General features: G+C 32.0%; 1 protein-coding gene across 1 annotated transcript; it reads left to right on the forward strand.

Annotated features, from left to right (window-relative positions):
* Positions 1–55: 55 nt before the first annotated feature.
* Positions 56–20416, forward strand: LOC135125417 (DNA replication licensing factor Mcm2). Its single transcript, XM_064050987.1, has 10 exons — positions 56–206; positions 258–418; positions 5387–5819; positions 5872–6083; positions 6140–7019; positions 18924–19180; positions 19230–19437; positions 19485–19667; positions 19717–19872; positions 19924–20416. Exons 1-10 carry the CDS (start codon positions 195–197, stop codon positions 20056–20058), a joined length of 2637 nt encoding a protein of 878 aa, XP_063907057.1. The 5' UTR covers positions 56–194; the 3' UTR covers positions 20059–20416.
* The last annotated feature ends 2788 nt before the right edge of the window (positions 20417–23204 follow it).

A 23204-nucleotide genomic window follows, 5' to 3' on the forward strand; every position in this document is an offset into this window, starting at 1 on the left:
AAACTGGTGTCAGTTGGTAATCATTACCTAACTAAAACTAACCAGAAATGTGAGGTTAAATCTGGCGATTTGGCGCCAATTTATTTGCAAGTTTGTTCGTTGTTTGAGCCCCCACAAATCCGAAAACAACACGTTTGTTGCCGTTTTGAAACGACTGAACTACTTTCAAGGTCAGAGTACAACCCCACACAACAATGTCGCAGAGAGTAAGTGTAACTTTTGTGAGGGTGGATAAATTTCCAAAATTGGATTTTTAGTCGGACGATGGCCCCCAACCCACCCCCCAGTCTAACATTTCGTCGCCCCCGCAAGACTTGGAACCGTTCGAAGATGAAGGGGCTCTTTTCGGAGACGACGATGACGCCCCCATTGAGGAGGAAGGAGAAGGGGAGGAGTTGTTCGGTGATAACATGGAAAAGTAAGCTTATTCAATTGTTACAAATTAAAAATTAGTTGAAGGGTATTTCGACGAAACTCCCTTCGCTCCGAAGAAGTTTCGCTTGTTTGAAAAAGTATACAATTTTTTTGCAATTTTTGTTTTCTGGTAACCTGTATCAAGTAAATAACACTCACTCAGCCCCCGCACCAAGGGGGCACAAATTCTACGGGACGCGACAAATAGAAAAATAGAACTGAAAAATCTAGAAATCGAAAAATCTGAAATTAAAAAATTAAAACATCGCTAAATTTAAAATCGAAGTATTGAAAAATCCCAAAACTGATACATTAAAAAATTGAGAAATCGAACAACCGAAAAATTTAAAATCAAACCTGAGAAATTGAAAAATTGGAACGTCAAGAAGTCTGGAATTGAACATCAAAAAGTCGAGAAATCGAGAAATGGGAAAATCAAAAAATCGATGAATTGAAAAGTCTAAAAATCTAAAATTTTAAATAAATAAATAAATCTAAAATTCAAATAATCGAAAAATCCCAAAACTGAAGTACCTATCGAAAAATTGATAAATCGATAAATCGAAAATTTGAAAAATCCCAAAACTGAAAAATTGGGAAATGGAGAAGTCGAAAAATCGAAAATTTTGAAAAGTTGAAAAATTAAACGTGAGAAATTGAAAATTAGATCATCGAAAAATTGCAGAATTGAAAAATCGAGTAGTAGTAGAGAAATCGAGAAATGGGAAAATCAAAAAATTGATATATGATGTCTAAAAATCGAGAAATCGATAACCTAGAAACTCCAAAATTTGGAAAGTCGAAAATTTAAAAAAAAGCAAAACTCAAATATCGGAAAATAAAACTGAGGAACTGAAAAGTTCGAACATCCAAAAAGCGGAAAAGAGGAACATCGAAAAATGAGGAAATTGAATGAATAATCGAAACACTGAAAAATTTTAAATTTGAAACCGAAAAGTCGAAAAATCAAAAAGATCGACACATCAACAAATTGAAAAATCTAAAATTTAAAAATCAGAAAAATTGAGGAACGGAAAAATCTGGAAATCGAAAAATCTAAAATTTAAAAAATCAAAATATTGAACAGTTCCAAAACTGAAATATCGAAAAATTGAAAACTTGCAACATCAAAATTTGAAGATTGAAAAATCGAAAAGTACAGAAATCGAGAAATGGGAAAATCAAAAATTCGATAAATTGTAAAGTTTAAAAATCAAATAATCGATAAATCAGGAAATTGGATGGAATAATCGAAACACTGAAAATTTAAAAATTGGAAAAATTAACAAATAGAAAAATCGATGTTTCCGTTCTAGAATCCAGAAATCGAAAAATCCGAAATTTTAAAAATTGACATATTGAAAAATTCCAAAACTGAAATATCGATAAACTGATTAATCGATAAATCGAAAACTTGGAAAATCCTAAAACTGAAACATTGAAAAATTGGAAAATCAAAACGTCGAAAAATTTGAAAATTGGAACATAATATAGAAGAATTTTAAAATCGAAAAGTATAGAAATCGACAAATCGAGAGATGGAAAAATCAAATAGTCGATGAATTGTAAAGTCTTAAAATCGAAAAATTATCATATTGAATGGACGAAACGAAACACTGAAAAATTAAAAAAATTAGAAACCGAAAAGTTGAAAATTTGAAAAACCAAAAATTTTTTAAATTAAAAAATTGAAAAGTTTGAAACTGAGTGAAGTCGAAAAATCAAACAGTTCGACACATCAAAAAATTGACAAATCTAAAATTTAATAATCTGAAAAATTGACAAATGGAAAAATCGAAGGGCTAAAAAATCTAGAAATCGAAAATTTTAAAATCAAAAAATCCAAAATTTTAAAAATCGAAATGTTGAAAATCGCGAAACTGAAATATCGTAAACTTGATAAATCGAGAAATCGAAAATTTAAAAATCCCGAAACTGAAACATTGAAAAATGAAAATTCAAAAATCGAAAATTTAAAAACTCGAAAGTTGAAAAATCAAATCTGAGGAATCGAAAAATGGAAAAATTGGAACATCGAAAAATTGAAGAAAGGAAAAATCGAGAAATTGAAAATCCAAAAACGTCAAAATTTGGAAAATTGAAATTTTCCAAAATCAAAACATTCAGGAATCAAAAAATTCTAAAAAGGAAAAACTCAAATATTGGAAAATTGAGAAACTAAAAAATCTGGAAATCAAACATCCAAAGTCGAGAAATCGAGAAATTAAAAAAATCGGAAAATAGAAAAATCGAAAAATCAAAGATTTTAAAAATTAAATAATTCAAAAATCGTATTTAAAACTCGGAAAAATTGACAAATAGAAAAATCGAAGGACTAAAAAATCTAAAATTTATAAAAACGAAAAATTTTAAATAAAAAAATCCAAACTTTTAAAAATCGAAGTGTTGAAAAACCCCAAAACTGAAATATCGAAATTGATAAATTCAGAAGTCGAAAAATGGAAAAATTTGAACATCGAAAAATTAAGGAATTGAAAAATCGAGAAATCGAGAAATTAATTGAACACCGAAGAGTCGAGAAATCGGAAAATCGATGAATTGAAATGTCTAAAAATGGAGAAATCGAAAACCTAGAAACACCAAAATTTGAAAAATTGAAGAATCAAGAAATCGAGAAATGGGCAAATAAAAAAAATCTATGAATTGGGAAGTCTAAAAATTGAAAAATCGAGAAATTAATATAACTCAAAATCGAAAAATTAAAAGAAATCGAAAAATCAGTAAAAAATAGGGAAATTCAGAAGTCGAAAAATCGAAAATTTAAAAACTCGGACAGTTGAAAAATCAAATCTGAGGAATCGAAAAATGGAAAAATTGGAACATCGAAAAATTGAAGAATGGAAAAATCGAAAAATTGAAAATCCAAAAACGCTAAAATTTAGAAAATTGAAATTTTTAAAAATCAAAAAATTGAGGAATCAAAAAATTCTAAAAAGGAAAAACTCAAATATTGGAAAATTGAGAAACTAAAAAATCGAGAAGTCGAGAAATTAAAATAATCGGAAAATAGAAAAATCGAAAAATCGTCAAATTGATGGAAACACTGAAAAATTTAAAAATTAGAAACCGAAAAATTGAAAAATCGAAAAATCAAAGATTTTAAAAATTAAAAAATTGAAGAATCTGGTATTTAAAAATCGGAAAAATTGACAAATAGAAAAATCGAAGGACTAAAAAATCTAAAATTTATAAAAACGAAAAATTTTGAATAAAAAAATCCAAACTTTGAAAAATCGAAATGTTGAAAAACCCCGAAACTGAAATATCGAAATTGATAAATCGAGAAATCGAAAATTTGCAAAATCCCGAAACTGAAACATTGAAAAATAGGGAAATTCAGAAGTCGAAAAAGCGAAAATTTAAAAACTCGAAAGTTGAAAAATCAAATCTGAGAAATCGAAAAATGGAAAATTGGAACATCGAAAAATTGAAGAACGGAAAAATCGAGAAATTGAAAATCCAAAAACGCCAAAATTTGGAAAATTGAAATTTTTAAAAATCAAAAAATTCTAAAAAGGAAAAACTCAAATATTGGAAAATTGAGAAACTAAAAAATCGAGAAATCAAACATCCAAAGTCGAGAAATCGAGAAATTAAAAAAATCGGAAAATAGAAAAACTGAAAAATCATCAAATTGAATGGAATCGTCGAAACACTGAAAAATTAAAAAATTAGAAACCGAAAAATTGAAAAATCAAAGATTTGAAAAATTAAAACATTGAAAAATCTGGTATTTAAAAATCGGAAAAATTGACAAATAGAAAAATCGAAGGACTAAAAAATCTAAAATTTATAAAAACGAAAAATATTAATAAAAAAAATCCAAGCTTTTAAAAATCGAAGTGTTGAAAAACCCCGAAACTGAAATATCGAAGTTGATAAATCGAGAAATCGAAAATTTGCACAATCCTGAAACTGAAACATTGAAAAATAGGGAAATTCAGAAGTCGAAAAATCGAAAATTTAAAAACCTGAAAGTTGAAAAACCAAATCTGAGAAATCGAAATATGGAAAAATTGGAACATCGAAAAATTAAGGAATTGAAAAATCGAGAAATGGAGAAATTAATTGAACACCGAAGAGTCGAGAAATCGGAAATTTTAAAAGTCGATGAATTGAAATCAAAAAATCGAAAAGTAGCAAAACTTAAATATCGGGAAATTGGGGAATTGAAAAATCGAGAAATCGAGAAATGGGCAAATCAAAAAAATCTATGAATTGGTGGGAAGTCTAAAAATTGAAAAATCGCGAAATTAATATAGCTCAAAATCGAAAAAATAAAACAAATTGAAAAATCAGTAAATTGAACAATGTAATCTCAAAACAAAAATTTAAAAATGAGAAACCGAAAAATTGAAAATTCGAAAAATCAAAAATTTTTAAAATCAGAATTGAAAAATCGAGAAATCCAAACATCAGAAAATCGAAAAATTGAAACATCAAAAAACTGAAGAATTGAAAAACTGAAAAATCGAGAAGTGGGGAAATTAAAAAAATCGATGAATGAAAAGTCGAAAAATCTAATGATCGAGAAATCGAAAACCTAACTAGGAGCGCCAAAAATTGAAAATTCGAAGAATCGAAGAACAAAAAAAATTCAAAAATTGTATCAAAAAAAACTAAAAATCCAAAAACTGAAATATCGAAGAATTGTCACAACTTTGTTTTTCCAAAAATCTGGATGCCAAAGGTAAAAACTTAACACCGATTCGTAACAAGTGGAATACGTTATTTTATAAGTTTGAATAATATTCACCACTTTAATTCGTTGTCAAATTTTGTATGTAAATTAGAGATATCACTTATAGACATACAAAATTTGGCAACAGTCAGTCCTATTATCTGTCTAATAAAAATCGACAGACGACAGACAGACGGATAGACGGAAATAGGGGACCTATTTTTTCGTACTCTAGTTGTTACGAAATCAAAAACTAATTTTTGTCTCTAGTGACTACCGCCCCATGCCCCACCTCGACCGCTACGAAACCGGCAACATCGACGACGATGACTACGAAGCGATGTCCGTCGGCGAGCGGATGGCCGCCGAAGAAGAACTCAGACGCAGAGATCGAGAACGTGGAATTATTCGACGTGACGACCGCGAGTTGTTCTACGAAGAAAGCGACGACGAAGAGGATCCTCGCCGGAAGAGGAGAATGGCGGAGAAGGCAGCCGCCGGCGAAACCGACGAAGCCGAAATGATCGAATCGATCGAGAACCTCGAAGACACCAAAGGACACACGGTCAAGGAGTGGGTTTGCATGATTGGACCCCGGACTGAGATTGCCAACAGGTTTAAGAATTTCTTGAGAACGTACATTAATAGTCGGGGGCAGTACGTCTACCAGGAGAAAATTAGGAAGATGTGCGAGAGCAACAAAGTAACGAGATTAAAAAAAATATAGAGTTGTAGTTTGAATGGTTTCATTGTAGTCAAGTTTCACTGTTGAGTTTCCCTATTTGGCGAACAAGGAGCACGTTTTGGCGTATTTTCTCCCGGAGGCGCCGTTCCAGATGTTGGAGATTTTTGACGAGGTGGCCAAGGAAATCGTGCTGTCGAAATACCCGAGTTACGAACGCGTCACCAACGAGATTCACGTACGAATTTCCGACTTGCCTTTGATTGAAGAACTGAGAACTTTCAGGTGAGTTTCGAAAGTGGCGCAGTCGGTGGGATTCGTTTCTAATCATTGCGTTTTAGAAAGCTTCACGTCAACCAGCTGGTGCGCACGGTGGGCGTCGTGACCGCCACCACCGGCGTCCTCCCCCAGCTCTCCGTCGTGAAATTCGACTGCAACAAGTGCGGCTTTGTCCTGGGGCCTTTCGTCCAGTCGCAGCACAGCGAAGTGAAACCAGGGGCTTGTCCCGAGTGTCAGAGCACCGGGCCTTTCATGATCAACATGGAACAAACCATCTACCGGAACTACCAAAAAATCACCCTTCAAGAGTCACCGGGTCACATCCCGGCAGGCCGCGTCCCCCGTTCCAAAGACTGCATCCTCCTCGCCGACTTGTGTGACTTGTGCAAACCTGGAGACGAAGTCGACGTCACTGGAATCTACTCCAACAACTACGACGGCTCGCTTAATATCGACAACGGGTTCCCGGTGTTCTCGACGGTGATCTTCGCCAACCACATGGTGGTGAAGGATAGTAAGCAGATTGTGCAGTCGTTGACGGATGACGACATCAACGCCATCATCAAGATGAGTAAAGACCACAGGATTTCGGAGAGGATCATCGCGTCGATAGCGCCTTCGATTTTCGGTCATGATTACATTAAGCGAGCGCTAGCGCTCGCTCTGTTTGGGGGCGAAGCTAAAAATCCAGGTCAGAAGCACAAGGTTCGTGGAGACATCAACGTGCTGATTTGTGGTGACCCCGGAACGGCTAAGAGCCAGTTTCTTAAGTTCGTGGAGAAGATCGCACCGAGGGCGGTTTTCGCTACGGGTCAAGGGGCCAGCGCTGTGGGGTTGACGGCGTACGTGAGGCGGAACCCAGCTAATAGAGAGTGGACGCTGGAGGCGGGGGCTCTGGTTTTGGCGGACCAAGGGGTGTGCTTGATCGACGAGTTCGACAAGGTAAGATCCACAAGCCCCACTTTTTTTTAATGGTAAAAATCAGCAGATTAATTGTTTCCGATTCTTCAAGTGTGCGATGTTTCATTTTTACATTTTTGTAACTTTTCAGTTTTTTAGTCATCCGATTTTTCATTTTTTCGTTTTTTAATTTTTCGACGTTTGGACCAAAAATATTGGGCTTTTCAATTTTTGAATTTTCCAGATTTTAATTCTTGAGTTTTTCGTTGTTTCCATGTTACAGTTTTTAGTTTTTTGAATTTTCCGACATCCCAAATTTTGATTTTTCGATGTTTCTATTTTTCAATTTTCGATTTTACAATTTTTGGTTTTTCACTTTCTCCATGTTTCAATTTCTACATTTTTCAATTTAAGATTTGGTAATTTTCAGTTTTGCAGTCATCGGATTCTTCAATTTCTGGATTTGAAAGTTTTTAATTTTCTATTTTTAATTTTTCAATTTTTTGATTTTCCCATTTTTTTTATTATCCTATTTCGTAATTTTTCGATTTCTCAGTCATCCGATCTTTCAAATTTCTCACATCCTCCAAAATCCCTAAAAATCCCCAAATCCTCAAACCACCAAAGTCTTCAAATCCTCAAAACACCAAAATCCTTAAAAATACCCAAATCCTCAAAACGCCGAAACCCCTAAATCCTCAAAACACTTAAATCGCTAATTCCTTAAAACACCAAAATCCCTAGTTCCTCAAAACACCAAAATCGTCAAAACAACAAAATTATCAAATTCTCAACACCAAAATCCCCAAATATTCAAAACCTCAAAACACCAAAATCACCAAATCCTCAAAACATCAAAATACCCAAATCCTCAAAACGCCGAAACCCCTAAATCTTCAAAACACTTAAATCTCTAATTCCTTAAAACACCAAAATCCCTAATTTTTTAAAACACCAAAATCCCTAGTTCCTCAAAATACCAAAATCGTCAAAACAACAAAATGATTAAATTCTCAACACAAAAATTCCAAAATAGTCAAATCTTCAATCTTACAATTTTTGACTTCACTTTCTCCATGTCTCAATTTCTACGTTTTTCAATTTAAGATTTGGTAATTTTCATTTTCGCAGTCATCGGATTCTTCAATTTTTGGATTTTAAAGTTTTTATTTTTCGATTTCTCAGTTAACCGATCCTTTAATTTTTCTCAAGACGTCAAAATGCTCAAAAGACCAAAATACTCAAATCTTCAAAATCCCCAAATTCTCGAAACACTAAAATCTCTAAATTCTTAAAACACTAAAATCACCAAATCCTCAAAATACCAAAATACTCAAATCCTCAAAACATCAAAATCGCCAAATCCTCAAAACGCCAAAGTTACTAAATCATCAAAATTCCTAGAAATCCCTAATTCCTCAAAACACCAAAATGCTCAAATCCTCAAAACACCAAAATCCTCAAAGCACCAAAATCCCTAAATCCATAAAACCCCAAAATCACTAAAAATTCTTAAAACCCCAAAAATCCCCAAATCCTTACAATACCAAAATCCTGAAATCCTCAAAACACCAAAATCCCCAAAACCTCAAACAAAAATGTCCCAAATTCTTTTTCATTTTTTAGTTTCGCGGTTTTCAATTTTTCGATTTTACAATTTTTGACTTTTTACTTTCTACATTTTTCTGTTTAAGATTTTGTAATTTTCAGTTCTGTCATCGGATTCTTCAATTTCTGGATTTTAAAGTTTTTAATTTTCGATTTTTAATTTTTCAATTTTTTGATTTCTCCATGTTACAATGTCTAAATTGTTCAATTTTCCGATTTCGTAATTTTTCGATTTCTCAGTCATCCGATCTTTCAAATTTGTCACATCCTCCAAAATCCCTAAAAATCCCCAAATCCTCAAACCACCAAAGCCTTCAAAACACCAAAATCCTTAAAAATCCCCAAATCCTCAAAACACCAAAACCCCCAAATCCTCAAAACAGCAGAATCTCTAAATTTTCCCAAATTCTTTTTGATTTTTCAATTTCGCCGTTTTCAATTTTTCGATTTTACAATTTTTGACTTTTCACTTTCTCCATGTCTCAATTTCTGGATTTTAAAGTTTTTAATTTTATATTTTTCAATTTTTTGATTTTCCCATTTTTTTTATTTTTCGATTTCTCCACGTTACAATTTCTAAATTGTTTAATTTTTCGATTTCTTAGTCATCCGATCCTACAATTTTTCTTAAAACGTCAAAATCTTCAAAACCCCAAAATCCCCAAATTCTCAAAACACTGGAATCAATAAATCCTCAAAATACCAAAATCACCAAATCCTCAAAATACGAAAATGCTGAAATCCATAAAACATCAAAACACCAAAACCCCCAAATCCTCAAAACAGCAGAATCTCTAAAATTTCCCAATTTTTTTTTGATTTTTCAATTTCGCGGTTTTCAATTTTTCGATCTTACAATTTTTGACTTTTCATTTTCTCCACGTCTCATTTTCTACATTTTTCAATTTAAGATTTTGTAATTTTCAGTTCTCAGTCATCGGATTCTTCAATTTCTGGATTTTAAAGTTTTTAATTTTGTATTTTTTATTTTTCAATTTTTTTGTATTCCCATTTTTTTATTTTTCGATTTCTCCACGTTACAATTTCTAAATTGTTTAATTTCCCGATTTTCTAATTTTTCGATTTTTTAGTCATCCGATCCTACAATTTTTCTCAAAACGTCAAAATCCTCAAAACACCAAAATACTAAAATCTTCAAAACCCCAAAATCCCCAAATTCTCATAACACTAAAATCAATAAATTCTCAAAATACCAAAATCAACAAATCCTCAAAACATCAAAATCGCAAAATCCTCAAAATCACCAAATCCTCAAAATACCAAAATCCTCTCATCCTCGAAACACCTAAATCCCGAAATCCTTAAAACATCAAAACAACAAAATCCCTAAAAATCCATAAAAGGACAAAATTTCCAAATCCTCACAAGACTAAAATCCCCAAATACTCAAAACACCAAAATCTCCAAATCCTCAAAACCTCAAAACATCAACATCTCTAAAATTTCCCAAATTCTTTTTGATTTTTTAATTTCACGGTTTTCAATTTTTCGATTTTACACTTTTGACTTCACTTTCTACATTTTTCAATTTAAGATTTGGTAATTTGGTAAGTTTCTCAGCCATCAGATTCTTCAATGTATCGATTTTAAAGTTTTTAATTTTCGAGTTTTAATTTTTCAGTTTTTTGATTTTCCCATATTTCTCCGTGTTACAGTTTCTAAATTGTTTCATTTCCCGACTTCGTAATTTTCCGAAATCTTAATTATCCGATCCATCAATTTTTCTCAAAACGTCAAAATCTTCAAATCTTCAAAATCCCCAAATTCTCGAAACACAAATCTATAAATCCTTAAAACACTAAAATCCCTAAATCTTCAAGACACCAAAATCACCAAATCCTCAAAACTCCAAAATGCTCAAATCCTCAAAATACTAACTTACTCACATCCCCAAAACACCAAAATCACCAGATTCTCAAAGCACCAAAATCCTCAAAACACCAAAATCCTTAAATCATCAAAAAACCAAAATCCTTAAATCATCAAAAAACCAAAATCCCTAAATCCTTAAAACACCAAAATCCCTAAAAATTCTTAAAACCCCAAAAATCCCAAAATCCTTAAATCCTCAAAACACCAAAATTCTCAATTTTTTTTTGATTTTTTAATTTCGCGGTTTTCACTTTCTACATGTCTCAATTTCTACATTTTTCAATTTAAGATTTGGTAATTTTCAGTTTCGCAGTCATCGGATTCTTTAATTTCTGGATTTTAAAGTTTTTAATTTTCGATTTTTAATTTTTCAATTTTTTGATTTTCCCATTTTTTTATTTTTCGATTTCTCCATGTTCTCTAAATTGTTCAATTTTTCGATTTAGTAATTTTTCGATTTAGTCATCGATCTTTCAATTTTTCTCAAAACATCAAATTTCTCACATCCTCCAAAATCCCAAAATATCCCCAAATCCTCAAACCACCAAAGTCTTCAAATCCCCAAAACAGCAAAGTCTTCAAATCCTCAAAACACCAAAATCCTTAAAAATCCCTAAATCCTCAAAGCACAAATCACTGAAAATCTCCAGATTCTCAAAACACCAAAATCCCTAAAAATCCCCAAATTTGCAACACACAAAAATCCTCAAATCCTCAAAACACCGAAACCCCAAAAGTCCCCAAATCCGCAAAACACGAGCATTACTAAATCCTCAAAACACCAAAATCCTCAAAATAACAAAATCCTAAAAACACCAAAATTCAAAAATTCTCAAAACACCAAAATCCCCTAATTCTTTTTGATTTTTAAATTTCGCGGTTTTCAATTTTTCGATTTCCCCATTTTTTGATTCTCGAGTTTTTCCTGCTTTCCACGTTACAATTTTTAGTTTTCTCAATTTTCCGATATTGCAAATTTTGATTTTTCAATGTTTAAATTTTTTAATTTTTGAATTTACAATTTTTGTCATTTCACTTTCGCCAAGTTTGAGTTGCTACATTTGTTAATTAAAGATTTGGTCATTTTCAATTCTCAGTCACCGGATTCTTCAATTTTTCGATTTTCCCATTTTTTTTTTTTTTCGATTTCTCCACATTACAATTTCTAAATTGTTTAATTTCCCGATTTCGTAATTTTTCGATTTCTTAGTCATACGATCTTACAATTTTTCTCAAAACGTCAAAATCCCCAAATTCTCAAAACACTAAAATCAATAAATCCTCAAAATACAAAAATCACCAAATCCTCAAAACCCCAAAATTCTCAAAATGCCAAAATACTCAAATCCTCAAAACATCAAAATCATCAAAATCCACAGAAATCTTTAATTTCTCAAAACAACAAAATTCCCAAATCAGCAAAACATCAAAACTCCAAAATAGTCAAATCCTCAAACCAAAATTTCCTAAATTCTTTTTGGTTTTTTAATTTCGCTGTTTTCAATTTTTCGATTTTACAATTTTAACTTTTCACTTTTTCCATGTCTCAATTTCTACATTTTTCAATTTAAGGTTTGGTCATTTTCAGTTTCTCAGTCATGGGATTCTTCAATTTCTTGATTTTAAAGTTTTAAATTTTCGATTTTTAATTTTTCGATTTTCCCATTTTTTTATTTTTCGATTTCGTAATTTTTCGATTTCTCAGTCAACCGATCTTTCAATTTTTCTCAAAACACCAAAATACTCAAATCTTCAAAACCCAAAATCACCGAATCTCCAAAACACCAAAATCCTTAAAAATCCCTAAATCTCCAAAACACCAAAGTCGCCAAAACTTCAAAACACTTAAATCACTAATTCCTTAAAACACCAAAATCCCTAGTTCCTCAAAACACCAAAATCGTCAAAACAACAAAATTATTAAATTCTCAACACAAAAATTCCCAAAATCTCAAAACAACAAAATCCCCAAATCCTCAAAAAATAAAAATTCCAAAATAGTCAAATCTTCAATTTTACAATTTTTGACTTTTCACATTCTCCATGTCTCAATTTCTACATTTTTCAATTTAAGATTTGGTAATTTTCAGTTTCGCAGTCATCGGATTCCTCAATTTCTGGATTTTAAAGTTTTTAGTTTTCGATTTCTCTTGTTACAATTTCAAAATTGTTTAATTTCTCGTTTTCTTAATTTTTCGATTTCTCAGTTATCCGATCCTTTAATTTTTCTCAAGACGTCAAAATCCTCAAAACACCAAAATACTCAAAATCTTCAAAATCACCAAATTCTCAAAGCACCGAAATCCTCAAAACACCAAAATCCCTCAATCCTTAAAACCCCAAAATCCCTAAACCCTTAAAACACTAAAATCCGTAATTCCTCAAAACAACAAAATTCCCAAATACTCAACACCAAAATCCCTAAAAATTCTTAAAACCCCAAAAATCCCCAAATTCTTACAATACCAAAATCCTGAAATCCTCAAAACACCAAATTTTCCAAATCCTCAAAAAATAAAAATTCCAAAATAGTCAAAACTTCAATTTTACAATTTTTGACTTTTCACTTTCTCCATGTCTCAATTTCTACATTTTTGAATTTAGGATTTGGTAATTTTCAGTTTCGCAGTCATCGGATTCTTCAATTTCTAGAAATCCCTAAAAATTCTTAATAAAACCCCAGAAAATCCCAAAATCCTTACAATACCAAAATCCTTAAATCATCAAAACACCAAAATTCTCAAATTCTTTGTGATTTTTTAATTTCGCGGTTTTCAATTTTTCGATTTTACAATTTTTGACTTTTCACTTTCCCCATGTCTCAATTTATACATTTTTCAATTTAAAATTTTGTAATTTTCAGTTCTCAGTCATCGGATTCTTCAATTTCTGGATTTTAAAGTTTTTAATTTTCTATTTTTTGATTTTCCCATTTTTTTATTTTTCGATTTCTCCACGTTACAATTTCTAAATTGTTTATTTTCCCGATTTCGTAATTTTTGGATTTCTTAGTCATCCGATCCTACAATTTTTCTTAAAACGTCAAAATCTTCAAAACCCCAAAATCCCCAAATTCTGAAAACACTAGAATCAATAAATCCTCAAAATACCAAATCCTCAAAACACCAAAATACTCAAAACATCAAAATCGCAAAATCCTCAAAATACAAAATAAACATCAAAACACGAAAACCCCCGAAATCCTCAAAACAGTAGAATCTCTAAATTTTCCCAAATTCTTTTTGATTTTTTAATTTCGCGGTTTTCAATTTTTCGATTTTACAATTTTTGACTTTTCACTTTCTCCATGTCTCAATTTCTGGATTTTAAAGTTTTTAATTTTCTATTATTTTTTTTTTTCAATTTTTTGATTTTCTCATTTTTTTATTTTTCGATTTCTTCACGTTACAATTTCTAAATTATTTAATTTCCCGATTTCGTAATTTTTCGATTTCTTAGTCATCCGATCCTACAATTTTTCTCAAAACGTCAAAATCCTCAAAACACCAAAATACTAAAATCTTCAAAGCCCCAAAATCCCCAAATTCTCATAACACTAAAATCAATAAATCCTCAAAATACCAAAATCAACAAATCCTCAAAACACCAAAATACTCAAATCCTCAAAACATCAATATCGCAAAATCCTCAAAATCACCAAATCCTCAAAATACCAAAATCCTCTCATCCTCAAAATACCTAAATCCCGAAATCCTTAAAACATCAAAACAACAAAAATCCCTAAAAATCCATAAAACGCCAAAATTTCCAAATCCTCACAAGACTAAAATTCCCAAATACTCAAAACACCAAAATCTCCAAATCCTCAAAACCTCAAAACATCAACATCTCTAAAATTTCCCAAATTCTTTTTGATTTTTTAATTTCATGGTATACAATTTTTCGATTTTACACTTTTGACTTCACTTTCTACATTTTTCAATTTAAGATTTGGTAATTTTAAGTTTCTCAGCAATCAGATTCTTCAATTTATCGATTTTAAAGTTTTTAATTTTCGAGTTTTAATTTTTCAATTTTTTGATTTTCCCATATTTCTCCATGTTACAATTTCTAAATTGTTTCATTTCCCGACTTCGTAATTTTCCGAAATCTCAATTATCCGATCCATCAATTGTTCTCAAAACGTCAAAATCCTCAAATCTTCAAAATCTCCAAAGTCTCGAAACACAAATCTATAAATCCTTAAAACTCTAAAATTCCTAAATCCTCAAGACACCAAAATCACAAATCCTCAAAACTCCCAAAGTTACTAAATCATCAAAATCCATAGAAATCTCTAATTCCTCAAAACACCAAAATTCCCAAATCCTCAACACCAAAACGCTCAAAGCCTCAAAAAACTAATTTCCTCACATCCCCAAAACACCAAAATCTTTAAATCCTCAAAAAACCAAAATCACTAAATCCTCATAACAACAAAATTCCCAGATTCTCAACACCAAAATCCCTAAAAATTCTTAATAAAACCCCAAAATCCTTACAATACCAAAATCCTTAAATCATCAAAACACCAAAATTATCAAATTCTTTGTGATTTTTTAATTTCACGGTTTTCAATTTTTCGATTTTATAATTTTTAACTTTTCACTTTCTACATGTCTCAATTTCTACATTTTTTAATGTAAAATTTGGTAATTTTCAGTTTCGCAGTCATCGGTTTCTTCAATTTCTGGATTTTAAAGTTTTTTATTTTCGATTTTTAATTTTTCAATTTTTTGATTTTCCCATTTTTTATTTTTCGATTTCTCAGTCATCCGATCTTTCAATTTTTCTCAAAACATCAAATTTCTCACATCCTCCAAAATCCCTAAAAATCCCCAAATCCTCAAACCACCAAAGTCTTCAAATCCTCAAAACAGCAAAGTTTTCATATCCTCAAAACACAAATTACTGAAAATCTCCAGATTCTCATAACACCAAAATCCCTAAAAATCCCCAAATTTTCAAAACACACCAAAATCCTCAAATCCTCAAAACACCGAAACCCCAAAATCCTCCAAACATCCAAATCTTCAAATCACAAACACTGCAAACATCAAAGTCCCCAAATCCGCAAAACACGAGCATTACTAAATCCTCAAATCACCAAAATCCTCAAAATAACGAAATCTTAAAAACACCAAAATCCCCAAATCTTCAAAACACCGAAACCCCCAAATTCTCAAAATACCAAAATCCCAAAGGTTCTCAAAACACCAAAATCCCCTAATTCTTTTTGATTTTTAAATTTCGCGGTTTTCAATTTTTCGATTTCCCCATTTTTTGATTCTCGAGTTTTTCGTGGTTTCTACGTTACAATTTTTAGTTTTCTCAATTTTCCGATATTCCAAATTTTGATTTTTCAATGTTTAAATTTTTCAATTTTTGAATTTACAATTTTTAACATTCGACTTTCGCCATGTTTGAGTTGCTACATTTGTTAATTAAAGATTTGGTGATTTTCAGTTTCTCATCCATCCGATTATTTAGTTTCCCCATATTAATGTTTTTAATTTTCGTTTTTTAATTTTTCAAAACACCAAAATCCCTAGAAATCCCCAAATCCTCAAAACACCAAAATCCCTAAATCCTCTAAACATTAAAATTCCCAAATCCTCGACACCGAACTCCTCCAAACACCAAAAAACTTCCAAACATCCAAATCCTCAAAACACCGAAACCCCAAAATCCTCCAAACATCCAAATCTTCAAAACACAAACACTGAAAACATTAGTCTCCAAATTCGCAAAACACGAACATTACTAAATCCTCAAAATAACAAAATCCTAAAAACACCAAAATCCCCAAATCTTCAAAACACCGAAACCCCCCCAAATTCTCAAAGTACAAAAATCCCAAAAATTCTCAAAACACCAAAATCCCCTAATTCTTTTTGATTTTTAAATTTCGCGGTTTTCAATTTTTCGATTTCCCTATTTTTTGATTCTCGATTTTTCCTGGTTTCCACGTTACAATTTTTAGTTTTCTCAATTTTTCGACATTCCAAATTTTGATTTTTCAATGTTTAAATTTTTCAAGTTTTGAATTTACAATTTTTGACATTCGACTTTCGCCATGTTTGAGTTGCTACATTTGTTAATTAAAGATTTGGTGATTTTCAGTTTCTCATCCATCCGATTATTTAGTTTCCCCATATTAATGTTTTTAATTTTCGTTTTTTAATTTTTCAAAACACCAAAATCCCCAAATCCTCAAAACACCAAAATCCCTAAATCCTCTAAACATTAAAATTCCCAAATCCTCAACACCGAACTCCTCCAAACACCAAAAAACTTCCAAACATCCAAATCGTCAAAACACCGAAACCCCAAAATCCTCCAAACATCCAAATCTTCAAAACACAAACACTGAAAACAATAAAGTCTCCAAATCCGCAAAACACGAACATTACTAAATTCTCAAAACACCAAAATCCTCAAAACCCCCAAAACACCAAAATCACCAAATCCTCAAAACATTAAAATCCCCAAATCCTCAAAACGCCGAAACCCCTAGTTCCTCAAAACACCAAAATGGTCAAAACAACAAAATTATCAAATTCTCAACACCAAAATTTCCAAATCCTCAAAAAATAAAAATTCCAAAATAGTCAAATCTTCAATTTTACAATTTTTGACTTTTCACTTTCTCCATGTCTCAATTTCTATATTTTTCAATTTAAGGCTGGCGTCTGGTTCGGTTTAGCCCTATACTAAATACATTGAAAACATCGTCGCAGTTTCCGGAGTTGCATTTTAAAAATATGAGATATAACGCTTTAAAAAAATTATATTTCGAATTAACAAACTTCAGTCCAGGGGACCTCCATATTTATATTCATATCTAGTATGCAGTTTTTACAAAAAAAAAAATATAAAGTTGAACAACTTTTACATCACATTTTAACCGGCACATTGATGCATTTTTTGACGAAGTGCTGAAGTTTTTTGTATTCTGAAATAGGAGGTCCCCTGGGGAAAAGTGTCAGCTTTCTTTTGATACCATTTATAATATTAAAAAATCCACGACTGAGGTAAATAACTCGCGAAAAGTCAAAATCTATTGAAACGAGAAATCGGCATTAAACTAGCTGTGGTGCGGTAGCAAAATGCAGGTTTACTTAGATTCTGACTTGGTTGGAAATTTCAGTATTTTAAAAATGCAATTCCGAAAACTACGACGATGTTTTCAATGTATTTAGTATTGGGCGAAATCGAACCAGACGCCACCCTTAAGATTTGGTAATTTTCAGTTTCGCAGTCATCGGATTCTTCGATTTCTGGATTTTAAAGTTTTTATTTTTCGATTTCTCTTGTTACAATTTCAAAATTGTTTAATTTCTCGATTTCTTAATTTTTCGATTTCTGAGTTATCCGACCCTTTAATTTTTCTCAAGACGTCAAAATCCTCAAAACACCAAAATACTCAAATCTTCAAATTCCCCAAATTCTCGAAACACTAAAATCTCTAAATTCTTAAAAGACAAATCACCAAATCCTCAAAATGCCAAAATACTCAAATACTCAAAACATCAAAATCGCCAAATCCTCAAAACGCCAAAGTTACTAACTAAATCATCAAAATCCCTAGAATCCCTCAAAACACCAAAATCCGTAAAAATCCCGAAATTTTCGTAACACTAAAATCACCAAATTCTCAAAGCACCAAAATCCCTAAATCCTTAAACACTAAAATCCCTAATTCCTCAAAACAACAAAATTCCAAAATTCTCAACACCAAAATCCCTAAAAATTCTTAAAACCCCAAAAATCCCCAAATCCTCAAACCAAAATTTCCCAAATTCTTTTTGATTTTTTAATTTCGCGGTTTTCAATTTTTCGATTTTACAATTTTTGACTTTTCACTTTTTACATTTTTCTATTTAAGATGTTGTAATTTTCAGTTTCACAGTCATCGGATTCTTCGATTTCTGGATTTTAAAGTTTTTAATTTTCTATTTTTAATTTTTCAATTTTTTGATTTTCCCATTTTCTATTTTTCGATTTCTCTTGTTACAATTTTCCGATATTCCAAATTTTGATTTATCAATGTTAAGATTTATAAATGTTTGAGTTGTTACATTTGTTAGTTAAAGATTTGGTAATTTTCAGTTTCTCAACCGTCCGATTGTTCAGTTTCCCCCTATTAATGTTTTTAATTTTCGTTTTTTAATTTTTCAAAACACCAAAATCCCTAAAAATCCTCAAATTCTCAAAATACCTGAGTCCCTAAATCCCCCTAAATTAGATGCGCCCTATTGAGTACAAAAAACTATTTACTTATTTATTTATTTATTTAAATGTAGTCAAATAATAAAGGGTCGGGGGAGGGGAGGAGCAAGTTACCCAAAAAACAACACGGATTCATAAACTACCGAAATAATATTTACCAATGTAAATTATGGTATTGCTAAATTGACGGACCCGAGTCATGGTAAATTCCAGATGAACGACCAAGACCGTACGTCCATCCACGAAGCCATGGAGCAACAATCCATCTCCATCTCCAAAGCTGGAATCGTGACGAGCTTGCAGGCGCGCTGCTCAGTAATAGCTGCGGCCAATCCCATCGGAGGCCGCTACGACGCCAGCATGACCTTCGCCGAGAACGTCAACCTGTCGGACCCCATCTTGTCCCGGTTCGACGTCATGTGCGTAGTCAGGGACGAAATCGACCCCATCCAGGACCAGCATTTGGCGCGGTAAGTAAGATTAGAGTGAGTGACGTCAATACGGAACGACTTCGTCTAGATTCGTGGTGAACTCCCACATCCGCCACCACCCGGCGAACAAAGCCGACACATCTCAAGTCCTGGAGGAGCCGGACGATTTGTCCATCCCTCAAGAGATGCTACGCAAGTATCTAGTGTACGCCCGAGAAAACGTCCACCCGAAACTCCAAAACATGGATCAAGACAAAATCGCCAATATTTACAGCCAACTGCGACAGGAGTCTCTGGTGAGTATGAGTTTAGAGTGAGGAGGTGGAGTAACGTGTAAGAACAGGCCACCGGGAGTCTACCAATCACGGTTCGCCACATCGAGAGCATCATCCGCATGGCGGAAGCGCACGCTCGGATGCACCTGCGTGAGTACGTCCAAACCGATGACGTCAACATGGCCATTAGGATGATGTTGGAGAGTTTCGTGGAGACGCAGAAATACAGCGTGATGAAGACGATGCGACAAGTATGTTCGAAACGTGGTACAATGAGCGGTTTCAGACGTTTGTTAATAGGTGTTCCAGAAGTACTTGCTGTTCAAAAAGGACAACAGCGAGTTGTTGTTTTATATTTTGCGACAGTTATCGCAAGACCAGTTGGCGTTTTTGCGGGGAACGGACGAATCGCACTCTTTAGTCATCGAAATCGACGAGAAGGACCTGAAGGATAAGGTAAGGAAAGGTTAGAGTTGAAGGGGTGGTTTATGAAAAGTGTGTTTGTAGGCGAAGCAGTTGGACATCTACGACCTGAAGCCCTTCTACATGAGTAGGATATTTGAAAATAACAACTTCGTGTATGACGCGGCGAGGAAGGTGATCGTGCACACGATTCCGGAGGCCATCGCGGCGGAGGATTAGGATCTGTTTTATATTTGTACCTGTTTGTTTTATTGATTTATTTTTAATAAACGGTGAAGTCACGACGGGGTATTACAGTCGCCCCCAAGTGTCCAAAATTATCCAGACAGAACTTCAAAACAAGTTCGGTTCAATTATAAATTATAAAATTTACAATCTTTCAAAAACCACAAAGCCATACGAATGTTTAAAATGTGAGCGCAGCGAGCACATTCAGGTGTTATTGAAAATAAAATGAACTTCCAAAATGTTAACAGAGGTTTTTGGGACTCCTAAACGTATTTTATTGCAATTATTAAATAATTTATCATCATGGACGTATCTGGAATAATTTCTTAAAATAAAACCGAAATAAATTCGCTTGTATTTCATTTGTCAACACTCCCAGGAAACCAAATTATTACAAAGAACAGTCCAAATGCAAGCACAGCGAGCACGTTCAGGTGTTATTAAAATTAATTATCAGCGTCCCTGAGATGCCAAATTATTATTATTTAAAGAATTGATCGAAGGCTATTTGAATTTTGAATGTTTTTATTTGTAGATTCGAGTTTCACCAGTTTTCAATTTTTGATTTCTTCAATTTGCAATTTTTTGTTTTCTTTATTTTTTCAATTTTTCGGTTTTTTAATGTTCTGATTTTCTAATTTTTCTGTTATCATTATGATTTTTACTTCCCGAGCGTAAGCAAAGGAAGTATTGTAATCGAGTCCGTCGGCCGACTCTCTACTTTTACGTTTTCTCGATCTTTCATGACCCCTAGAAGACGAAGAAATAGGTCTCCCATTTCCGTCTGTCTGTCCGTCTGTCCGTCTGCCGTCCCGGACTTTTATTAGACAGATAATCTCCGAAAGTACTCGACCGATTGTTGTGAAATTTTGTGCTTATATTAAGAATATCATGTAGATGGTAAAACGCTAACCAAAATTTGTCTAATCATCCCCACCACTAATGCGATGACGTCACTTCAAAATTGTACACAGTAAATGGGTTTTAAATTGTATAAAATAACATAGTCCTACACATGTAGTTTACAACTCCGAATCGACTTTTCACCCGAAACGTCCAGATTTTTGGAAAAAAAATCAAAATTATAAAACAACATTTTGAAATTTAATTTTTAATCTGCTAACCAGAATGCTTTGAAATCTTGCAGATGTTTTAAGGCTATAAAGAGCATCATAAATCTTTAGTCAAAAAATATTTGCTTATCCCCTCCAAAAACTTGATGACGTCAGCTGAAAAGTTTGTGGAATAAATCATATCTAAAATGTACAAAATATGATCAGTCTGTACTTGTGATCTATCACTCCATTCATTTTTTTGGATTTGCATATACAGGGTGACTCAAAAAAATTAATGAATGCGCAAATTTATTTTACTGATTTACTCAGAAACTACAAAACCGAATGCTTTGAAATCTTGCAGATGTTTTAAGGTTATAAAGAGCATAATAAATGTTTAGTCAAAATACATTTGCTTACCTCCTCCAAAAAATTGATGACGTCAGCTCAAAAGTTTGCCGAATAAATCCTATCTAAACTGTACAAAATATGATGAGTCTGTACTTGTAATTTATCACTCCATTCATATTTTTTGGATTTGCATATACAGGGTGACTCAAAAAAATTAATGAATACGTAAATTTATCTTTTTTTTAATCATGAACTGCAAAACCGAATGCTTTGAAATCTTGCAGATGTTTTAAGGTTATAAAGAGCATAATAAATGTTTAGTCAAAATACATTTGCTTATCCCCTGCAAAAAATTGATGACGTCAGCTCCAAAGTTTGCCGAATAAATCCTATCTAAACTGTACAAAATATGATGAGTCTGTACTTGTGATTTATCACTCCATTGATTTTTTTTTTAATTTGCATATACAGGGTGACTCAAAAAAATTAATGAATGCGTAAATTTATTTTATTGATTTACTCAGGAACTACAAAACCGAATTCTTTGAAATCCACTGCGAAAAAAAAAATTAATAGGCATGCAGTCGTCACGTTTCCGACAGCGAGGGAAGTACTGTCTAAACTCTTTAGACCAATTTTTTTTTTTGATGTGCAATTCTTCAATTTTTCGAATTTTTGACTGTTAGATTTTTCAGTTTCTCGATTTTTCAATTTTTCGTTTTTTCAATTTTTGATTTGTAGTGTTTCTAGTTTTCATTTTAAATATATATCTCATAGGTATGATTATTTCAAAATTTTTCACTTTTTCAATTTTACAAAACATTAAAATCCTCAATCAAAATACCATTAAATAAAATAAAAATAAAAAAAAAATAATCCCGAAATCCTCACCACACCAAAATCCCCAAATCCTCAAAATACCAAAACCATCAAATCCGCAAAACACCAAAACACTCAAATCCTCAAAACATCAAAATCTCCAAATCCTGGAAACACCAAATCGTCAAAACACAAAAATCGCTAAATCCTCAAAACACCAAAATCACCAAATCCACAAAACATCAAAATCGTTAAATCCTCAAAATAACAATATCTTCAAATCCTCAGAACACCAAAATATTCAAAACATCAAGATCGTCAAAACACCAAAATCACTAATTTTTTTATTTTTACAATTTTTCAGTTTTTTTTGTTACTTCAATTTTACGATATTCAACTCTTCGAGTTTTATTTTAAAATTTTTGAGTTTTTCAATTTTCCAACTTTTTGAAGTTTAAATTTTTCAACTTGCAGTTTCATGAGTTTTCACTTTCTAATTTTTCGTTTTTTAGTTTATTGCAATTTTTCATTTCTTCAATTTTTACTTTTGGTTTTTTGTTCTTTTATTCTTGAAAATTTTCGGTTTTTCAATGTGAAATTTTTCATTTTTTCGATTTTTCAATTGTCCGATTTGCAATTGTGCGGTTTCCAATTTTTCGATTTCTCGACTTTCAGAATTTTCAATTTGTCCATTTTTAGACTTTGATTTTTTGATTTTCCAATTTCCCAGTTTCTCGGATTTTCAATTTTTCGATTTTTCGACTTTTTCCGGATTTTTCATTTTCTCGTTATTTCCGTTTTTCCAATTTATTCTTGAAATTTTTCGGTTTTTCAATGTGAAATTTTTCATTTTTTCGATTTTTCAATTGTCCGATTTGCAATTGTGCGGTTTCCAATTTTTCGATTTCTCAA

This window comes from Zophobas morio, unplaced genomic scaffold (genome assembly GCF_036711695.1).
Source record: "Zophobas morio isolate AGI-343-1 ecotype UQ-CSIRO unplaced genomic scaffold, CSIRO_AGI_Zmor_V1 ptg000008l, whole genome shotgun sequence".
Lineage (NCBI taxonomy): Eukaryota > Metazoa > Arthropoda > Insecta > Coleoptera > Tenebrionidae > Zophobas > Zophobas morio.